Below are 19,645 nucleotides of genomic sequence, written 5' to 3' on the forward strand. Positions count from 1 at the left end.
TGTAAGCTCGAAAGAGCAGGGCCCTCGAACCCCTCGTGTATTGTATTGTTACTGTCTTGTCTCATGTTCTGTCCCCCCTGCTACTGTACAGCGCTGAGCATACCTATTGGCGCTATATAAATACTGTATAATAATAATAATATCTACTCCTGAACGCAAGTTTTCTGTGTTCAAAAAAACGACTGTAAGCTCAACAGCCTATAAACCACTGTAAACGAAGATGTGTACATGGACACATAGGAAAACATTAGGGAGAGTTCAGGGGCTGCTGAAAAAAACGCAGGAAAGTTCCTAAACGTGAGTTTATCAGCTGCAGTGTACATGAGCCCTTCGATGAAAACTCGCTTATTTCTGACATTTGTTGTTGGCTGGCTTCTATAAGTCTCAATCATGCCCTTGTGTTCTCTCACAAGGTCCTTCCGGTCACAGATTTTATTATGTCATACTTGAGAGATAGGACCCAGGGAAAGAGAAACGTCATCACCAGCCACTGTCGTAAGTAAACTATCTATGCACAAGTGAAATGTCACCTGATATTTTACTAATGTGCTCAATTCCTGTTTGCACCAAGCCCTCTCCACCTTCTGTGTGTAGATGGTGCAGATAGAGCAAGGGTATGAAATATTTCTTTACCAAACCTCAATAGGGGGCGCTATATGAAAGTGCTAACCTCTGATTGTGTTGCTATATTATACTGCTATACGAGTAATAGAATTGTATAATGCAGTCTAATATAGCAACACATTCAGATATTCCGAGGTTCGCACTTTCATATTATACCCCCTATAGACGTTTGGCAAAGTTAGTGATTTTTTTAGTCACATTGGGTTGGCAGCTTTTTTTATTTTGTTTTAGCATACACTCTGGAGCGGAGTTATATATTATTTTGTATGAAATATTTTTGTCCAAAGAATGGAGGAATAGCATTTCATACCTTACTTTGTGTGCATTCTCTGTCTGATCTCCTCAATATTCTGCTGTCTCTCTCCATCATGTATACAATCTGGTCTTCCTGACAATTCACTGGCCCCTGCTGGCTATGACTTTCTCCCTTCTATCTGTGATCAGTTTCCGCTATCTTCTCAGACACTGTGGATGCTGCTGCTGTCTGGGGATTTTGGGTGTGTCAGATACCTGGTCTCTTGCCAACCCCTAAGTCACAACAGGATGCAGTGGTTATATAGTGGCCAGTGGTAGGTACCATGAGATGCAGTTGGTGATCAGGTTACATGTGTTACAGCTGCATCACAATGCAAAGTTATTGTGGAACTTCACTCTCTTTCAATCAACAATGACTATTTCTAATACTCATGCTGCTGGTATTAGTAAATAGATAGGAAGGTATATTGTGTTTACTTGTTTTTTTTTCGTTTTGTTTGTTTACAAACATTTTTATTTTTTAAGAAATAGACTGCAAAAACAGCATTACAGCATCAATTAGAATGTACAGCAGAAACAAGGCACATCTGTAATATTCATTCCAAAAGGTACAATCATGTAAGGCAAAAAAAAAAGAGAAAAGAAATTAAGTACGTGAGCAAGATAGGTAGGTAGAGCGATATTGCTACCAACAGAGTAACTCAATCAATCATATTTACTTGTTTTTAAACCTTATTTATTTTTTAATCAATTTTTTCAGTTACTTATCATACTGCCCAGGAGGGGAAGATGGGCTTTTTTAGCTAATTACACTCTCCTGCCTGCATGCCTGAGCTAAGGGAAGATGAATTCTAGGAAGTAAATGCTACATGAATCATGTGCCCTTACTCAAAATGGCCATGGGCAGAAATACTAGGGAGTGTTTTTCAAATATTTCTCAGCAAAATAAAGCATAGAGACATGGATGGATGGGGGAGATTGCTTTAAAACTAAAAATTATTTAAATAGTGTTTTTGTTTTGTGTTGCTCAGGTATTGTGTAGATCTGTTTTTAAGGCCAGCTCTGATATCAGACATTTCAAGGCATGACAGATACCTGGTCCTCCAGTGTGGGGCAGTTTTCCTGCTGGCTACTAGGTCACTACTGTGTCCTGTTGCAAGAAAAGGGAGGATGGGAGACGATGACCATATCTGTCATTTCCATAAGTGTCAGATACCAGTAGCAATCATAATTTTGCAAGCGATCAAAGATTTAACACACTATTCTCCTGAAAGGTAAGTATTTATCTTCTTCTGCAGGGTGCTTTTAATTTTAGTTTGAGGAATTAGTTTAAACAGGCATGACTGCCAGATTAAGAAAAAGTTTTGGAGCAATGTTTAAAACTTGTACCATACCTGTTTATCTTTAATACTAATCCATTTTTTTTTTCATTTGTACCGTTCTTCATCAGTCAAAAAAAATTATTTCAAAACCTTTATTCAAGTTTTAAATAGTGTTGCACTGTCGTGTTTCATGGAAGGCGAGGACAGTAGCTTTTGTAGTTTATATGTTTATCTGGAAAGAAGAAGAAGAAAAGTACATCCTGTTAGACTTGAGTTGTGTGTTTTACATGATCTATGTTCACCTGGGAAATCTCTCCATAATAACCAGCTGTTCCTTTCCCGAATGACTCAAGAGAGGTGACGTTTCTCAGTAGGCAATAGTTAACTCACTGATGCCCATGGAACTTAGTTTTTATTTTGCAGTTTAGCCAGTTATATGGCTTGCTATGTCCACTTTTGGATTTATATATGTCATGTTGAAAAGCCAGAAAAGGGAGCTGTTGGCAGTAACATGGAAATGCAATATTAATCAAGCTTTTCATGACCTGGTTTCATATTATCTTGGCTGATTTGTCTCTTTGTGTTTCTCCTGTCTCAGACACAAGACTTCCGACAAAAACATGGAGAAGTATCTCAAAGGCCTGTTGTCCCTTGATTCTTTATGGACATTGAAATGCCTCATAGGGAGGCGGGTGACCTGTACAGCTATACTACACTTGTTCTGCTCGTTGACATGCCTGAGTGTTCTTTTCCCCAGCACAGGTAATTCTCTTATATTTCCAGGAAAAGGTTTCTGTAAGAGTTGAAATTAGGAAATCACTGCATTTAGAATTTTTATCTTTTTTTTTTTCTTTTCAAAAAGGTTTATTTGTGCTTGCAAATATATATTTTACAAAATATACAATTTAAAATACATTGCAGAGCAGGGTAGGAGATAACAGGATGTCATTGGTGAGAACCATGTCAGACTACCACAATTTTGTCTCAAAAGTACAGTAGCACTTCCACGTTTTTAATGCAAGAATCCTGCTTGGTGCTTGTGCTGTGGTTTTTAGCAAAACTTCTATAGAGATGAATGGTGATATTTATAAAATTTGTTCAAAATATAGCTTACTGCAACACATAAAAATTGCAGAGATTTGAATGTAACCTAACGCCTCTTTCACACTGGTGCACGTTTGCCACGCTTTTTTTAGGGTGACAAAAGCACATGAAAACCATTCCCCATTACATCTTATGTTGCCATTCACACTGCAGGTGTGCTGCTCTTTGAAAAATCCTGCATGGTGAACTTGATGCAGTTTTCAAAAGTGCACCAAAAAGACACCTTCCATTGTAAGTCAAAGGGAACGCATCAAAAGTACATCAGTGTAAAAGGGCCCTAAGTTTTTAATCTTAAATATTTATTAAGACTTAAATATTATAACAATAGTTTTCCTTTTTCCAAAAGAAAAAGTATGATACATTTTTAATGAGGACATATTTCATGGTGAAAGTCAACGCAAAATTAAAAAAAAAAACTAAACTTGGTTCTAAAGCCTTAAGGTTTTTTTACCTTCATGTATTCTATGCATCACAGCCAGTGAAGAGGAGGCAGGGCCGAGCTGTGCTCTGTGTGTCTCATAGACACACAGTGGCAACTCAGGAGTCAGCACGCACGAGTGTCCTCAGAGAAAGCAGCTTGCTCTGCGGTCACTCAGTAAGGGGGGGGGGGCCAGGGGCGCCAGTGGGAGACCTGAGAAAAGGAGGATCGGGGCAGCTCTGTGCAAAACCATTGCACATAGCAGGTAAGTATGAAATGTTTGTTATTTTAATAAAAAAAATAAAAATTGGGACCTTTACAATCACTTAAAACATTGCTCTTCACTTTTCTTTGATTTAGGATTATTCTCTACATTACTGCTAGAGCTCGTTTCCATGATTGCAGCTATCCGGCTCTTTGACAAACGTGGGTGAGACAACTGCTCCTCACCGACTTGTGACAAATTACTGGTCAATCTCACACCTCGCTGCCACTGATACGCAACAATGACACTCTCAGCCTCACCCTGCACAAAGATTTTCCAGCTTGCAGGACTACAATCTAAGTGCTAACAGACTGAGAGTGATTGTCAATGGGTTTAGTTAACTAAACAATTAACTGTTTAAACTGCCACCATCTACTTTTTATTGAAAAGTAGTAATCGTTGACACACGATTAGTAAACTCAATTATGATTTTAGATTAAATGTCTGTAACACATGCCGTCCCCACAGACAGCTATATTCAGAGGTTAAACCAGGTAGTTTCGCTGCTTATGAGACAGGCATTTTCTGAACTCTGTGTTAGGGCTTTAGACACAATTTAACACCTTTCAAAATATTGTTTAATAATAAAAAGTTAAAAAATGGTGCAAATAACCTATTTACAGAAAAAGGTATTACAAAGAGAATAAAGAATCAATAAGGCAACTGCAAAACAAAAGAGTTAAAAAAAACTAACAATACTGATTAAGGCCTAGTTCAGAAGACTCCCATCGAGAAGCAAGGTGGTATATTGGCTCTCATTGTTTCTTGGTTTGATGTTAAACAAAAACTGTCAACTACAAGGCCCACTCCCTTTTCTTGTTGGTGAGGAGGGTGTTGACAGAAATAATCTGATCAATTGAGCAGCTGAGTAGTGGCCATGGGATGTCAATGTGTTTTACAACTGTACCGTTGCATTCCTTAAACTGCTTTATGCCAATATTAATATCTTCAAACATGTGCAGGTTGCAATCTGGAAACAGGTATGTTATTGTCCAGCATTGAATTTTGTGTCCAGAGATATTAAACACGGGGTCTCTTGGATAGACCTGTCACCCAGGTAGGTAGGAGACTGCTACCTCACCTTCTGTATACTATAGCTTAGTCATGTATGACCTCAATTTGTTCTGTATTATCTTCTCCATTCAAATATATACATACTATAAATGTGTCTTGGTCCTACCTGATTTTATGTATTGTGTATAGATTTTTTGGAAATTGTTAGTGAGGCAGGGGTTTTGGAAAGGTCACCCCAGGCCTGAATGGCTTTTTGATACCCATTAGCCCTGGGGAAGACCGTTTATGACACACCACAGACTCTTAATGGGTTCGACTTGATGCCCAAGGAGCAACAAAGCAATTTGTATTCCCTGAGTGCTCCAGCTGAGGTATTTACGACTGTGGGCTAGTGAGATGATATCTGGTAACTTATCTAATTACTAAACTTAAAGAAAGTGCAGGGTGGAGGCCTGCGTGTCCTCTCAATGTACAGGGGTTAGACAAACTATGAAAACACTACATGATTTGAAGGTATGAATGTGTCGACATGTTTAGCGTAGAAAGCGGAAGTGATGTAACATTAAATCGCTCTGCAGTCACTTTTTCAGCAGTTCTTTTGTCTCTTTCGGTCAATTGACCATGTCCACCTTTCTGCTTATCAGACAACTTTCTTCCCGGTAACTGTAAATGCCGTCATAACCTTTATACTGTACCTCGTGACACAGAAAACAAATTGACACATAGGTACAAGCTAAGTGGGCACCAACAATTTGCCCTCTTTGAAGCTCAGTAAGCGCTGACTTGACTTTGTTTTACTAGCAACGCACACAATGAATGATGAAAGTGAGACTTCCCACCTTTTAGCTAGGTGTCTTATCACACAGCGGACTATGGTGAGCTGCCAGGGCCAATGTAAGTGAGATGACTGGGTACTACGTATCATCTAAATAACACGCTGTGGTTTATTTCAATAGCGTATACATTTTGGGAGCAAGGCTAGGGTTACTAAGCATTAAGTTGTATAGCAAGAAACTCACACTTGGGGAGTAGGCTCATCTTTACACGTTCAATTGGTGTCAGGTTTAATTTATAGACAAGAGTCTGGACTGTTCGGGCAATTAAATGTTTGACTTGTAGGTATCTAAAGAGTTCTTAATGTAGTAGGTTATGTGACTTTCTCAAAGTGAGCTGACCCAGCATCTAAAGGCTCCCAGCCAATTGTGTCATGAGAGGAAGGTCGGTAGACATCATGCCTTCTAAGTATTTTATTGCACCCCAAACTTTAGATGAGTGGATTGTTGTTAATATTCTGTAGTGATGCTCTTTCTTCAGGGGGGAGTCTGAGTAAATTGTCCATTCATAGGGTGTTACAGTCTATTGCTTCAAGGAATACCCAGAGTGAGGCTTCCACAAAAGCATGCTATTTAGTAAGTGTGTTCTGTTTGGTAACATTTCTGTAAACTCTGGACTCCAAACCAACCATTCATTTTGGGTATTGGGGGATTCTTGGTGTGCCATGCTTCCTGTTTGCTTTGGTGATATCCAGTTGGATTGCGTTTGGACTTTCTAAAGGTGAGGGACTTCAGTGGAGGAGAAAGAAAATAGGACTTTACTGCTCACCATAAAATCCTTTTTTCTTAAAGTCCTATTGAGGGTCACAGGACCCACCCCTCTGTGATCAAAGAACAAATGTTTACCACAAACGTGGCATATGCAGTTATCTGATCCTTTATTGTCCCTTTAGACTTGCATTGGCATAAGGAGAAGTAAATTAAAATCATTATGCAGTGCTGCACAGCAGAAAGAAGAGACAAATAAGTATTGAGCAAATATGGCTGTCCCCAGATTTGCAGGTATACCTATAATTGCTGTGAGTGCAGTCAGTAAAGCCAACACTGCTATTAAGGTAATACACCATTTTTAGTTATGTTTCCTTAGCCTAGGACAGTCTGTCATTTTTAATAATAAATGTTATCATACACAGGGATGTCCTTCGAAGGTACGGTTGACTACCTTATTACAAGATACAACAATGCATTGGCTAGCAGCGACAATGCTTTGTATGATAACCCTGCTGACAAGCAGTGTAAGTGATAAACTCATATCCTGTTTTGAATGCAGTTTAGTTTTAGATATTTAGTAGTCTTTAGCCAAAGAAGGGTAAAACATGTCCTAGTTATTTCTACTTGATCATTTGATATAGCTTTTGGAGGGTTAACATTTTCCAGCCACATAGAACATCCGAAATTCTAGGCACACATTCCCTGCCACCTCGCATTACCATCCTTGGCATATGAAGTGTAATCAGGTCAGAGCCACCCCCGGGGAGGGGGGAGGAGTGGCAGACCTCTCTGATGTGTAGACTGCCAAGTCTGATATATAGTGACAGAGAGATGGTGCTGAGTAAAGCCCCAGTGATGTCAACATTGCAGCCTACAGGGTTAGCCAGAGCTCAAAAAAATATAGGCCAAAAATGGAGTTGGTGACTTCTTACTAATATTCAGGCTAGGTTCACGCCAGAAGTGTGTTCGGTTGCTGGGCATTGACACAAGTTGATATGTGTTGCATCAGGTATTTTAATGAATTGACTAAATATGTGAAAATTCAGCCTGACTTGCACATGTCCTTGAATGCAGGACTTTTTAATAATTTACTGCAATATAACACATTGGTGTTAAAAGGTCATCTTGAAAACAATTTATTGTTCATGATCTTGCATTTTACCACATTTGAAAATCCTGAAAAATTGACACCAGTGTAAAAAGAGAAAAAAAAAAGGGCTATATCGGTCTACATGTGGGAACTGTACAGTTACAGATGAGACAATTATGGCTGCATGTGACAGTCAGTAATCGCTAAATGAAGGATCTTTTTGTAAAAGTTAATTGACCTATTAACATGAAGGTACAATGGAGATACAAGAGAGGAATTTCTAATCCTCCATCTCACTAGCTATGTTTAGTAGAACAGGCCTGTACTTAGTGCTGCTTTTCCAAATGACCCTTATTCTGTCATATATTCTGTCAACTTTTTTAAGACTAGTTGCTAGTTAGTGTTAGGCTTGAATTCTACCTTTTAAAGCCTAAGATTAATAATTAAAATCAAAAACATAACAATCAGAACAAGGGACATAGCTTTAACTTAGTTTGTGTCGAATCTTCTGCTTTTAGGAGAAATCAGCCTCTGTCCTAACCCCACCATAAACTTTCAAGCCAACCATAGATGGCTTAAATTGCAACCAGTTCAGTAGGGACTGGCTGAGATTCGATCCATTAATGGGATTCCCCTATCAGCACTGTGTTGATGGGAGAATCCAGCAGTTTTCTTTCCTTCCTCCCTTGGTGGAACGAAAGAACCTTGTATGATATATAGGCTGCTTTAGACCAGCAGGGGTTAATACAACTAAAAGGCTATTAGGAGCTCTCGTCAACACAGGATATACGAATAGGTGATGGGCAGATGATAGCTCTGCTCCCTCCATTTATAGATCCTGTGTCATTAATAGAAGCTGTAGTATGGCTTCTATGAATGTTGGATCTGGCAGGAAGGGGCAGGGGGATGTTTGGGGCAGGGTCAAGTCAAGCTTTTTTCATGAATTTTTGATGAATTCTCCTAACAGCCCTTTAGTTGTAGGAATCCCCCGCCAAACCAGTAGATTATGGTGGGGTAGGATGGAGGAAGATTTCTCTTAAAAGGGAAATCGGCACAAGGAACACATTGTACTAACTGTAAGTTCCTTTGTACTGATTTTGATCTTTTTGATTTTAGCAAAATTGGGCTTTAAGGTTTTTATAGTTACAGCCTTGAGCTTTTAAAGGGCCCTTTTTGCCGCAGTCCCTCATTGTGTCAGCTGCGCATATGCATTTGTTTATGGGATCGCATTATTGCCATTGCAGCAGCATTGAAACTTTCATCCATGACCAGGGAGATTAGCTACAGTGCCATTGGCTGTAAACGTCTTGACAATGTTGCGCACAGAGGACACAAGAACATTAAGCTCTCCGGAGACGGACTTGTAACCTTGAGTTTGTCCATGCTTTTCCACTATTTTTGTTCTCAAATCCTCAGACAATTCTTTGCTGCTCTCTCTTCTTCATGCGGCACACAGAGACATACAAATGACAAGTTGAGTCAATTTTTTCACCATTTTAACTGGTATGATTTCTATATAGTTAGCACCTGTTAATTGATACAGGTGAGTTTAATTACAAATTACAATTTGAGAAGGTATAATAATTTCGTCTAGCCTATTTTGGGGTTTTGTGGGGAATGTGCCAGATTTGGCTTTTTGTTTCTCCACTTTTTTGTGTCGTACCAATACAAACAAAAGAAAGAAACATGAGAATGTCTAAACATTTGTAATTGCAACAATTTTCCGGGCGAAGTGGTGCATGATCTGACAGAAATGCAGGGGTGCCAATATTTTTGACCATGACTGTATGTACATCCCATCCTATTACAACAGGTGATGCATTGTCATTGAGTAGAATATGTATTTTATATAGTGTTGTCAAAAGGGTGCAAGGCATTAATGTAAATTCAAGACATTTCTTTATTACAACTGCAAATCAAAATGTTAAAAAAATATATAAAATTCTCTTTTTTCTTTTTTTAAATCAAAACAAATGTTTTTTTCTTTTCTTTCAAAGATGCTGCACAAACCAATTCTGTGACTCAGCAAGGAAGGATTCACTTTGGTTTTGGCCTACGGACTAAGCAAAATAGTGATTTCCTTATGGTGGCAAATGGCCCTCACTCTGTGCACTCGTGCAATGATTTATGCTACCAGAGTCACTCATGCAATGTGTTCTGGTTGTTGAAAGAAACCTGCATCCTTGCTGACTGTAGGACTCCACATCACTGTCAACCAAGTAAGATGGACTCCAGAGACTCTCTGTTAGTTTTCTTAGACAAGGAACCCACCTCCTGGACTTTACAATTTCATCGTATGCCAGATATTCTAAGCCAGGAAGAATATCGTCCTGAAGAATCACATGGGCCAAGACTGAAAAGAGGGGCTCTTTTACGAGTTAAAAGACAGGAAGCTGAGCTCAGTGATCAAAATCACCAAAAAGAGGAGCCAGTCCCAATTAATTCTGCATTAGAGCAAGATTCTCTTTCAAAAAAAGACCACAGAATTATACCGAATAACACAGCTGGGAACAAAGAAACAGAGGTAAGGCCGTGGAAATGGAAATGTTTATGTATATTCATACTTAAAGGTTAAATCAATCCTAAACTTCATTTCTTAATCGTTCGTTAAGGGACACAGGGTCTGAAGTAATTCTGCGTTGCATGGGTTATACTTTCGCCTGTAAGAGAATAGACACTGACAAAAACAGTCAGTCAGGCATTATACCCCTCACACTCCCATCATGCTTCAGTTTTTGCTAGTGTTCTAAGGGAATGGACATCTTTTCTCCTCTGAAAAGCATATATATATATTTTTTTTTTTACTACAAACTTTTAGTGTGGCGCTACTCAATACTTTAGGATAAGTTCTAAATGGTAAAGTGCTAGGGCTGTAAAGTGCTATAAAACACCTCCCTCCATTTATAAGTGCATCGTTTTCAAACTTAAAATATATATGTGCATTACATGTGCATCCTCCTCAAAATAAATGTAACTGATCTATAGCACTATAGAACACCTCCCTGTGTTCTGTACACTATATAAATATTTGTGACATCCACAGTATATGCAATCCCAATATGCAAATCCTAGAAAAAAGTGCTGTTATAGTGCAAATGGTGTACAATGTAATATAAAACACCTCTCTCTACTGAAACACAGTATGTGTTCCTGTTCAAAGTCTGTGCAATTCTAAATATTTGTGACATCCACAGTTTATGTAATCTCAGTATACAACTCCTTGAAAAAAGTGCTCTTTTGTGCAGTCCACTTAAAGTGCTCTTAGAATGATAAATCGGTGCTGCGTTCCTCCTTGTGACACTCGTGCTCCCCCCTGTATTATTCCGCACTCACCAGAATTCCCAAGACTCCCTTTTTACAGTGGAGTCATATGCACTTGATATAACTTCCACCGTTTCTTTTAGCTCTTCAATATCTCCTCTCAGTATATCTCCTGGGTCCCCATATCTCCTTCCTCCTCCAGGAAGAGCGGTCCTGATGACGTCATGCTGACGAAACTAGCTCTTCCATATCTCCTCTCAGTATATCTACTGGGTCCCCATATCTCCTTCCTCCTCCAGGAGGAGCGGTCCTGATGACGTCATGCTGACAAAACTAGCTTCACTGACGAAACTTTGCATCACTTACAGGTGCCAGCTTCCAGTCCGTGGAATGCAGGAGAGTCCCGGCACCTTGAGCAAAGCTGGTTTGAATGTTTTTAATGTAAGTGCATTTCTGCATATTTGTGTGAAGTTTTAATAAACGGTAATACACTATTGGAGTTCTGCTTTTTTGTTCTCTTGGTATAAAATTGATGGAGTGGAGGAGTTATATCAAGCGCATATGACCACCGCTGTGCTAAGTGCTGCTCCCTTTTTTTCTAGGGAGCCGAGTGGGTGTACACTGCTTTCTGAGGTGATCCCATTAGGAGTTAATGCTTGCAGCACTTGTGCTGCAACAATTCTGTGTCACAAGCTCTCTGTGAGGCTTGCTCTGCTACAGTCTTTACTGTGTTGCAGGCGCCTGGGAGTGTAGTGCTGAAGCTTCACTTTGAAAAACACGACTGCAACCTTTTTTTTATTTTTTTGTTGTGTGTGCCAGGTTAGTGCGCCTGCACCCAAGCCATATGCTTCGGCCTGAGTTGAAGCACCGCTGGCTCCTCACAAGGATCCAATGGTCAGTCCTCCTTGCTGCACCCTACAGTGACTTGGTCACAGAAGATCATGTAACCTCTCCTTGCTTCGGCAGCTGGGTTTTTGTGAGTACCCCAGGTGGCATAGCTCTATATCCATACTAGAAGAATGGTTGATCATAAGCACAAGGGCTTCAGACCTACAGGTCTTTCCGGCTCTCAAAATCCATTAACATCTCTGGGGTAGCTTGCAGCATTCCTCTTTTGAACATGGCGCTTGAGTCCACATATTCAGGGTCCACCCTGGCTCCGTCTGACTTTGCTCCCTCCTCTGCCATTATCCAGGGAGACATTTTCTGTGGATTTTGTCAGAGTTTGGTAAAAAAAAAGTCACTGCCACAATTGCTGACCCAGAACGCAGGGCCGCAAGAAAACTTCTACACCTTCTTCCCCAGAGTCTGTCCCTGCTATAACCACAGCTGCTTCTACACATCAGCTGTGAGGATGATGATGAGTGTAACCTATTTCTCTTTGATGATCTGGTGCCTGAGGAAGTTCAGTCTGCTGATAGAATACATAGTCTTAAGGACGCCATCATGGTTTTTATTGATGTAGCACATGTAATATTTAGAACTGGAGCTGCCTGCATCTGAATTCTCTAATATTACCAATCTGGTATCTGCTAAAAGTTCCCAATCAGTGAAAACCTTCCAAGTGCCTTTGCTACTTATATGGTGACTGGTAATCTCCTGTCAAAGTATTTTCCCCTGCCAAGAGTATTGCTAGGCATTTAGGCAAGTAGGCATTTGTCAAGAATTGGACACTTCGTGCTGTGGACCTGGCCATTTTGTGTCTTAACCCTAAAAATTCCTGTTGAGGACATTATGGTGTTTACATACCCTGCTGATGAAAGACTGACCCTGGCCCAACTTTTCAACGTGCCATTTCTGTCATGGCTATTTGCATGACCTTTGGGTTTAGGACCAAGGGTATGCCTAAGACTCCTGACACAATTTTAACTAATCCTTTAGTTTTGCAACAATTCGAACAGTGCAAAAATGCTTTTAGCATATTCCCAATAATGGAAAACATGCCTTTTGATGCTTCCCTAGACATCTGTCCTAAAGGTGTCACTGGAGGAAAGTGTACCCTTTTACTCCTGCAAAAGAAAGCTATGCTCAAGCTGGCAAGTCTCCCACCTCTGGAAATAAGCAGAGTTCCTTTTGTTCATCCCAGGCCTCTAAGCATAACCTTCTAAACCTGCAAGCAACTCCTCCTAACAATGAAAAGATGCCCCCTCCCTCCAAAGTCAGGGGACATCTGTTAGCCTTTGAAACCATCTGGACCCAAATCATATTGGGCGTATGAGTGAGGGAAGTAATACCCAGTGGCTACAAAGTAGACTTTTAAACTCTACCTCTTTCCCACGTTATGCTGTTTCTGCCAATGTTCCTGCAATAATTAGCAGACCCTGCTGCCCTGGGCCAGCTCCTCTCCCATGTTGTCATTGCTGCTGTTCCTGGAAAAGAAGAGAGATTTCAGAGTTTCTACTTAAATGTATTTACTGATCCCATAGCAAAAATGGGCATTCACCCCGAATTGGACCTGAGGCTACAGACGGCCACTGCATGTGTTTTTGAAGGAAACCATTCATTTGGACTAGTTTTGGTTCAGACAAACTATTTAAAGTGTACTAAAACATGGAATTAGGCTTTAATGAATGATTAGGATGAACAGGATTTTTGACTTTCTGTAAAATCCAATTGATTCAATTTATGGGAACAAAACAGCTGAGGGTGGGAAAAAAAAACGATTCAACGTTACACTAGCAGATAGCAAAGTGCCCCATCCCTAAATCAGTTCAAATGAAAAAAACAAACGTTGGACTGCAGCTCATGAACTTTATAGGCACAATACTGAATATCATAAAAAAAAAAAAAAATTTTATTAATGCGCAATTAAAAATTGATTAAAATCACATTTTAAAAAAACCCATAACATCCTGCACCTTTATGTCAGTTATGGTGGTGGCCTTACACTGTGGTAAAAGTACACTCTATACACGTGGACTCAGCTCAGGGACCTTGGTGTTACCTATGCTGCACAGGTGTACGGAGGAGTAAATGTGAGTGTGTACCCTTGAACTATGGATGCCTGTGTATATGGATCCCCAGTTTGCTATTTTTTAAGTGCAATTAACATGTTTCTGATGATCTTTACATCATATTCAGTGAATTTATAGCGATTGTTGAATGAATACACTAAAATACCTTCTTTAAAGGCTTTGTACACTAGGACTGAGGCATCACCTCTTTTCAAATGTACAGTTGAACTCAATCCCTTCGGTTGGGGGAGCCTGGCTGGCTCTTGTGGCATACCATCTTTGGGATCTCTTATCACTGACGTTCCTTGTAGCCGTCCAGTCTTTGCACCTTCTGCTCCGGAGGAAATGTGGAGAGCTCTATGTGAATGATTGGTGGCAACCCCAGGACAATTACATCTATACCACTAACTTGTATAGCATGCACTTTTACCACACTGTGGGGCCACCACCATAACTGACATAAGGGTGCAGGATGCTACTATGTTTTTCTTTAAATGTGATTTTAGGCAATTTTTAATTGTGCATTAATTAAGATTGTATCATTGTTTTGACATTCAGTGCTGTGCCTATAAAGTCCTAAAAATGTATTTGATAGAGGTAGAGTTTTGTCAGAGCTGCCCCCCAATGGAGCAGGGAGATGCATGCAGTACAGATTCCTCTCCATCAAGATGCACAGTAGTGACAGGACCAATGTTCACTGCAAATCTCGTAGTAGTGATATGCGACAGTGCCTCTCATGCAGCAGATATCCAGCTAGTTGGGTAGGAACAGGAGTGCCTAAGCGTACTCACATATCCGGTAGTACACTACAGATTTTCAGGAGAAATTCCAGACAAAACTTTATATTTTCAGGGTACTGCTTAGGCACAATTAACCTCTCTGGATGTTCTCTTTAACATAAAAGATCTTGATTTTTTTTCAGATCAGGTCCACTTTAAATAGGCAGTAATACATATACAATGGATACTGAACCTTTGTAAAGTGAGCAGATGCTCACTAACTACTGCAGAGAACATATCTTAGAACATTCTTACAACCATTACTGGTACATCATACAAATGCATATAGTAATGTTTCCCAAGACAGTTTTTGGATTCCAATAGGTCATGTTTTGTGGATAGAAATGTCCTACTTTCAATGAGACTTGCAAAGTTGTTAATTGTTGAACTGTGAGGCAGAGAATAAATTGTCCTTGTACATATTCACTGTTCATTATTCTGTTATGTAGAATAATATTCAGTAAAGTTCTGTTAAATTGTTGGTATGCTGGTAGGCTGATGAAGAATCCCTCCTCTGAAGAATCCCCTCTGACATTCCTAGCTGCAAATGTTTGCAGTTGGTGCTGCCATAAGGACCATTATGAAGTGATATGGAGCTATGAGGAGCAAATGCAGAGAGCTCCCAATGAAATACAGCTGGTTGCAGTGCTCCAAACAACTGGAATAGTGGACACCTTAAGGCAGAACTTCAGCAAAAACTTATTTACGTGTCCTTGTTGCTGATTTCCTACCTTCACTGAACATGTCATTAGGGATGCCCCGAAATTTTGGCGGCTGAAATGTTTTGTCCGAAAATACCCTCATCGGCCTTTGGCCGATATGAAAATAGGCACCGACAGAGGTGCCGAAAATAGCCGCCACCGCCCGGTGGGTCTCAGGCTTACCTGGAAACCCATTCCAACGATCCCGGCGACTGGACATAGAGATCAGTGAAGGAAAGATGGCCTCCACTCATCTCTATGCCCTTGGAGGACCAGAGCAACGTCATTACATCATTCCTGGTTCTGGCGCCATGTAAACATGGCCTTTTTTTTTTAATGCTTTACATTGTAGAGGAGAGATGTGGGGTCTTCTTGACCCCAGATCTCTCCATAAAGAGGACCTGTCACTGCTTATTTCTATCACAAGGGATGTTTGCATTCCTTGTGATAGGAATAAAAGTGCTAACATCTACCTGAGCTTCCGAAGTGCTGAGGAAGGAGCCTGGTCATGGCGGCTGTGGGGAGTGAGCGGCACTAGCCTTCGGCTAGGTACCGCTCCCCGACCTCCCTGGTGACCCTTAGGAGCCGACTCACCGGAGTCTGGAGGGCCGTGCAGTGGAGTCCGGAGAGCCGGAGATGGGAGCCAGACGGGGGTCGCAGTGACGGGCCGGCCTCTCCGGTCCTTGGTGAGAGAGGGACCCGGACGGCTGGAGAGCGAAGTGACGTGGCGGGGGTGTGTGACCGGCCGCGGAGGCTCTCTGGGAGAGGAGAAGGAGAAAGCCGGCTGGCCGCCTGATTTGACGGAGAGACGCCGGCTTACAGTTACCGGCTCTCTGCTGCCCTCAACCCCCGGCTAACTACTGCCCAAAATCCCCGGCTGGCTACTGTCTGTAGCCCCCGGTCTATTGCTGCCTGGGGCCCCCGGCCAGCTGACTCTTCGATTCTGGGTCAGGGAGCCCGGGAGCGCCAGGAGACCCACCCTGCATCCCTGGGACGAAGCCCAGGGGCAAAAAAACAAACAAAAAAAAAAAACCGAGGTACAGAGTTGGAAGCCCAGAGGAATCCCCCCCAGGACAGAGCTGCTGTGAAGACCCTCCACCCAAGCTTGGAGCCACCATCCGGGGAAGAGAAGGGTGAGTGAGACCTGCTGGGGGCCTATTGTATTGTATAGTGGACTCCTGAGTGACAGTGGGGAACAAGGGGTTAAGGAGGAGAGGGGAGGATCCCATGGGTTCAGAAGAGAAGAGACCCACGTTCCCCTAGGAGAGCACAAGTAAACTCAGTAAACCTGTCTGGATTACAAACCATAGAGGAGAGGTATAACCCCATCTAGAGAATATAGAAGACAAAAGACTTATAGAGGATATGAAGAATAAAGGTCCTAAGGGAGCAGGGCTCAAAGGGTCTCAATCAGGCACGATAAAGAAATTTACATCACATGGAAACATTACGCCAGAAAGGGCCCAAGGCGCAAGGGCCAAAGGGGAAATGGACACTAGCTCAGGAAACAGCCCGAGACTATCACTGGGTATGAACAGCAGTTGTAGCCAACAAATAGCGGATGGCTTGGGACAAAAAGAACTTGATGGTGAACTACAAATACCGAATAAGAAGGAGATGATAGAAATGTTCCAAAGTTTGGAGAAAACGATAAAACATGAAATGACAGTAATTCGGAACGATTTAAGGCATCTGCTAACGAGAATGGAAGAAACAGAGGAGAAAGTTAAAACCCAGGCCCAAACCATAGATAAGCTAAGGAAAAAAATAACCCATTTGGAGAAAACCCAGAAAAAACTGTTCTACAGGATGGAAATTCGAGAAAATAAAGAAAGAAGGTCTAACCTTAGGGTGAGAGGAATTCCAGAGGCAGCAAAAGGGGAAACATTACATGAACTAGTTAAAAAAATCTTAAACTCCATAAGAGACAGACCTGAAACAGAAGTGATTGAACTGGATGGAGTTTTCAGAATAGGAAAGTTCAAACAAGATACTGAGAGGGAAAGACCGAGAGATATAGTTGTACAGTTCCAGAAATTTGGGGTCAAAAATGAGATTTGGAAGAAGATCAAGGGAAGATCGTTAATTAAATATGGAGATTTGACTGTTCAAGTTTTTGCGGATTTAACACCAGAGACTCTATGGAGAAGGAGATCCCTGAGACCCCTGTTAGAGCAAATGAGAAAACAGAACGTGCAATATAGATGGAGTACTTCAGCATCTCTAATTGGCTGGAAAAATGGGGTAACAGCATACCTGAGATTCCCGGAGGAACTGAGAGATTTTTGTGATAGACTGGATCTGCAAAGAATGGAGATAACTTGGTGGGAAGAAGAAGAAGAAAAAGGAGACTCGGATGATACGGGAGGGGAGGATTGGCAGCGGGTCGGGGGGAGGGGGAGAGAGGCTCTGGGGTTGGGGAGAGGGGGGAGGGAGAAGTGAGAAAAAAAATACGCTTTTCTTTTTCTCTCTCTTGTTCCCTTGCCCCCCTAGTATCCCCCTTTTTTGAGGTGGAAGTCCCTCTGGAGGCTCCGGTTGAGGTGGGGAAGTAAAGGTTATTGCAGAGCCTTGTAGATAGAGAAAGGGGTGCTAGGGAGGTCGGAGGAAAGGTGAGCCGTCCATGGGCGGAGTCTACGCCCAATATTTTAAATCAACTGTGGAATCAGTTCCACAAATGATTTGTAGGCAGTTTATAAGCCTAAAAATGGGTAGGGGAAAAGTAAGAGAGGGGGGGCGGGGGTGGGGGAGTGGGGCTAATATTCTGCAAGTCATTCGGTCCTAATATGAGGAGACGAATTAGAAGAGAGATAAATAAAATCAAGAAGGATGGAAGAAATACAGTTTATAACATATAATGTGAATGGGTTGAATCGCCCTGGGAAAAGATTTAAGTTGTTTAAAGAGTTACATCATAGGGCAACGTCAGTGGTATTTTTGCAGGAGACACATTTTGAGATAGAATCTAATGTGAAACTAAAATCCAAATATTATCCTACATGGTATTACGCTGACTCTCCAATTAAAAGAGCAAAGGGGGTGGCAATAGGATTGGCAAAAAATATGAGATTTGAGTTGGAAGATAGAAGGACTGACCCGGAAGGGAGATTCCTGTTTTTGAAAGGTAAACTACAGGGAATTGAATGCACACTAGCCAATATATATTGCCCCAACAAGAAACCTGAGATCTTTCTGAAGGGTTTGCTAAAAAAATTGATAGATTTTAAAAAAGGGCGTTTGATAATAGCAGGAGATTTAAATCTCTGTATGGACCCACAAATGGATGCAACCTCCCTTGTGCAGAGAGAAGGGGGTAGGTCCCTGAGAGCTTTGAGGAAGGTGATCCACGAGTACCAGCTGGTGGACACCTGGAGAATAATGCATATGAAGGACAGAGACTATACCTTCTTCTCTAATGCACATGAGATATACTCGAGACTGGATTACATTCTAATAGATCATCAACTCATTGAAATGCTGGTTAAAATAGAAATAGAGACAAGAACTTTTTCGGACCATGCCCCAGTCGTAATAAAAATAGGATGGGGAAAAAGGTGGACGGGAGGTTTAGGATGGAGGTTAAATGAGGCTCTTCTCTTGGATGAGGATATTGTGCAGAAGATCAGGGAAGAGATTAAGGTATATTTCCAGGAGAATGAAACAGAGGAAGTATCGACAGCTACAGTATGGGAAAGTCATAAGGTATATATAAGAGGAATCCTGATTGCGATGGGAGCAAGGAAGAAAAAAGAAAGAACAGAGAGGGTTAGTGGACTCTTAACCTCCCTGGCGGTTTTCCCGAGTGTAGCTCGGGGTAAAATTTCTATACCACAAGCGGTAACCCCGAGCTACACTCGGGCTTACCATGCGGCACTGCTCTGGGGGGTCCCTGCAGCACTTACCTTGTCCTTTCGTTCCCACGATGTGTCCCCTGCAGCGTCCCCGGCCATCTCCTCCGGCCGATGCTGGCATCCGGCTTCTGTGTTCCGGTCCCCGTGACGTCGGGACGTACGGGCGCCGCCTGCGGCGGGAAATTTAAAAAATTTAAAAAATGTCATTTTTTTTTTTCAATTTTAAATAGTAAAACATTGCTGTTTCATCCCATTTCACATACATTTTGTCCCTAGCGCTTTGTCTGGCGCCCTGCCTGCATTTTGTCTGTTCTTTCTGCCTGGAAACTTAGAAAAGTCCATGGCGTCCAAAAAGCGTCCCTTTACGTCAAAAGCGGTTTTAGACCAGCTAGAGAACAGCGATAGTAAATCAGAACCACTTACAGAATTGAGTGATAATGATTTGTGGGGAAATTTTCCTAAAAAT

General features: G+C 41.5%; 1 protein-coding gene across 1 annotated transcript in view; it reads left to right on the top strand.

The window, feature by feature from the left end:
• The window catches only part of KIAA0319L (KIAA0319 like), a 154,321-nt gene that overhangs the window by 42,613 nt on the left and 92,063 nt on the right, over nucleotides 1-19,645 (top strand). The window contains exons 3-4 of the mRNA XM_089686330.1: nucleotides 2,800-2,963; nucleotides 9,634-10,160. Of these exons, the coding sequence (XP_089542456.1) occupies nucleotides 2,822-2,963; nucleotides 9,634-10,160 (669 nt within the window). The 5' untranslated portion in view covers nucleotides 2,800-2,821. The remainder of the gene's footprint in view (nucleotides 1-2,799; nucleotides 2,964-9,633; nucleotides 10,161-19,645) is intronic.

This window comes from Staurois parvus, unplaced genomic scaffold, assembly GCF_062004578.1.
Source record: "Staurois parvus isolate SC_StPar_1 unplaced genomic scaffold, SC_StPar_1.0 ptg000394l, whole genome shotgun sequence".
Taxonomy (NCBI): domain Eukaryota; kingdom Metazoa; phylum Chordata; class Amphibia; order Anura; family Ranidae; genus Staurois; species Staurois parvus.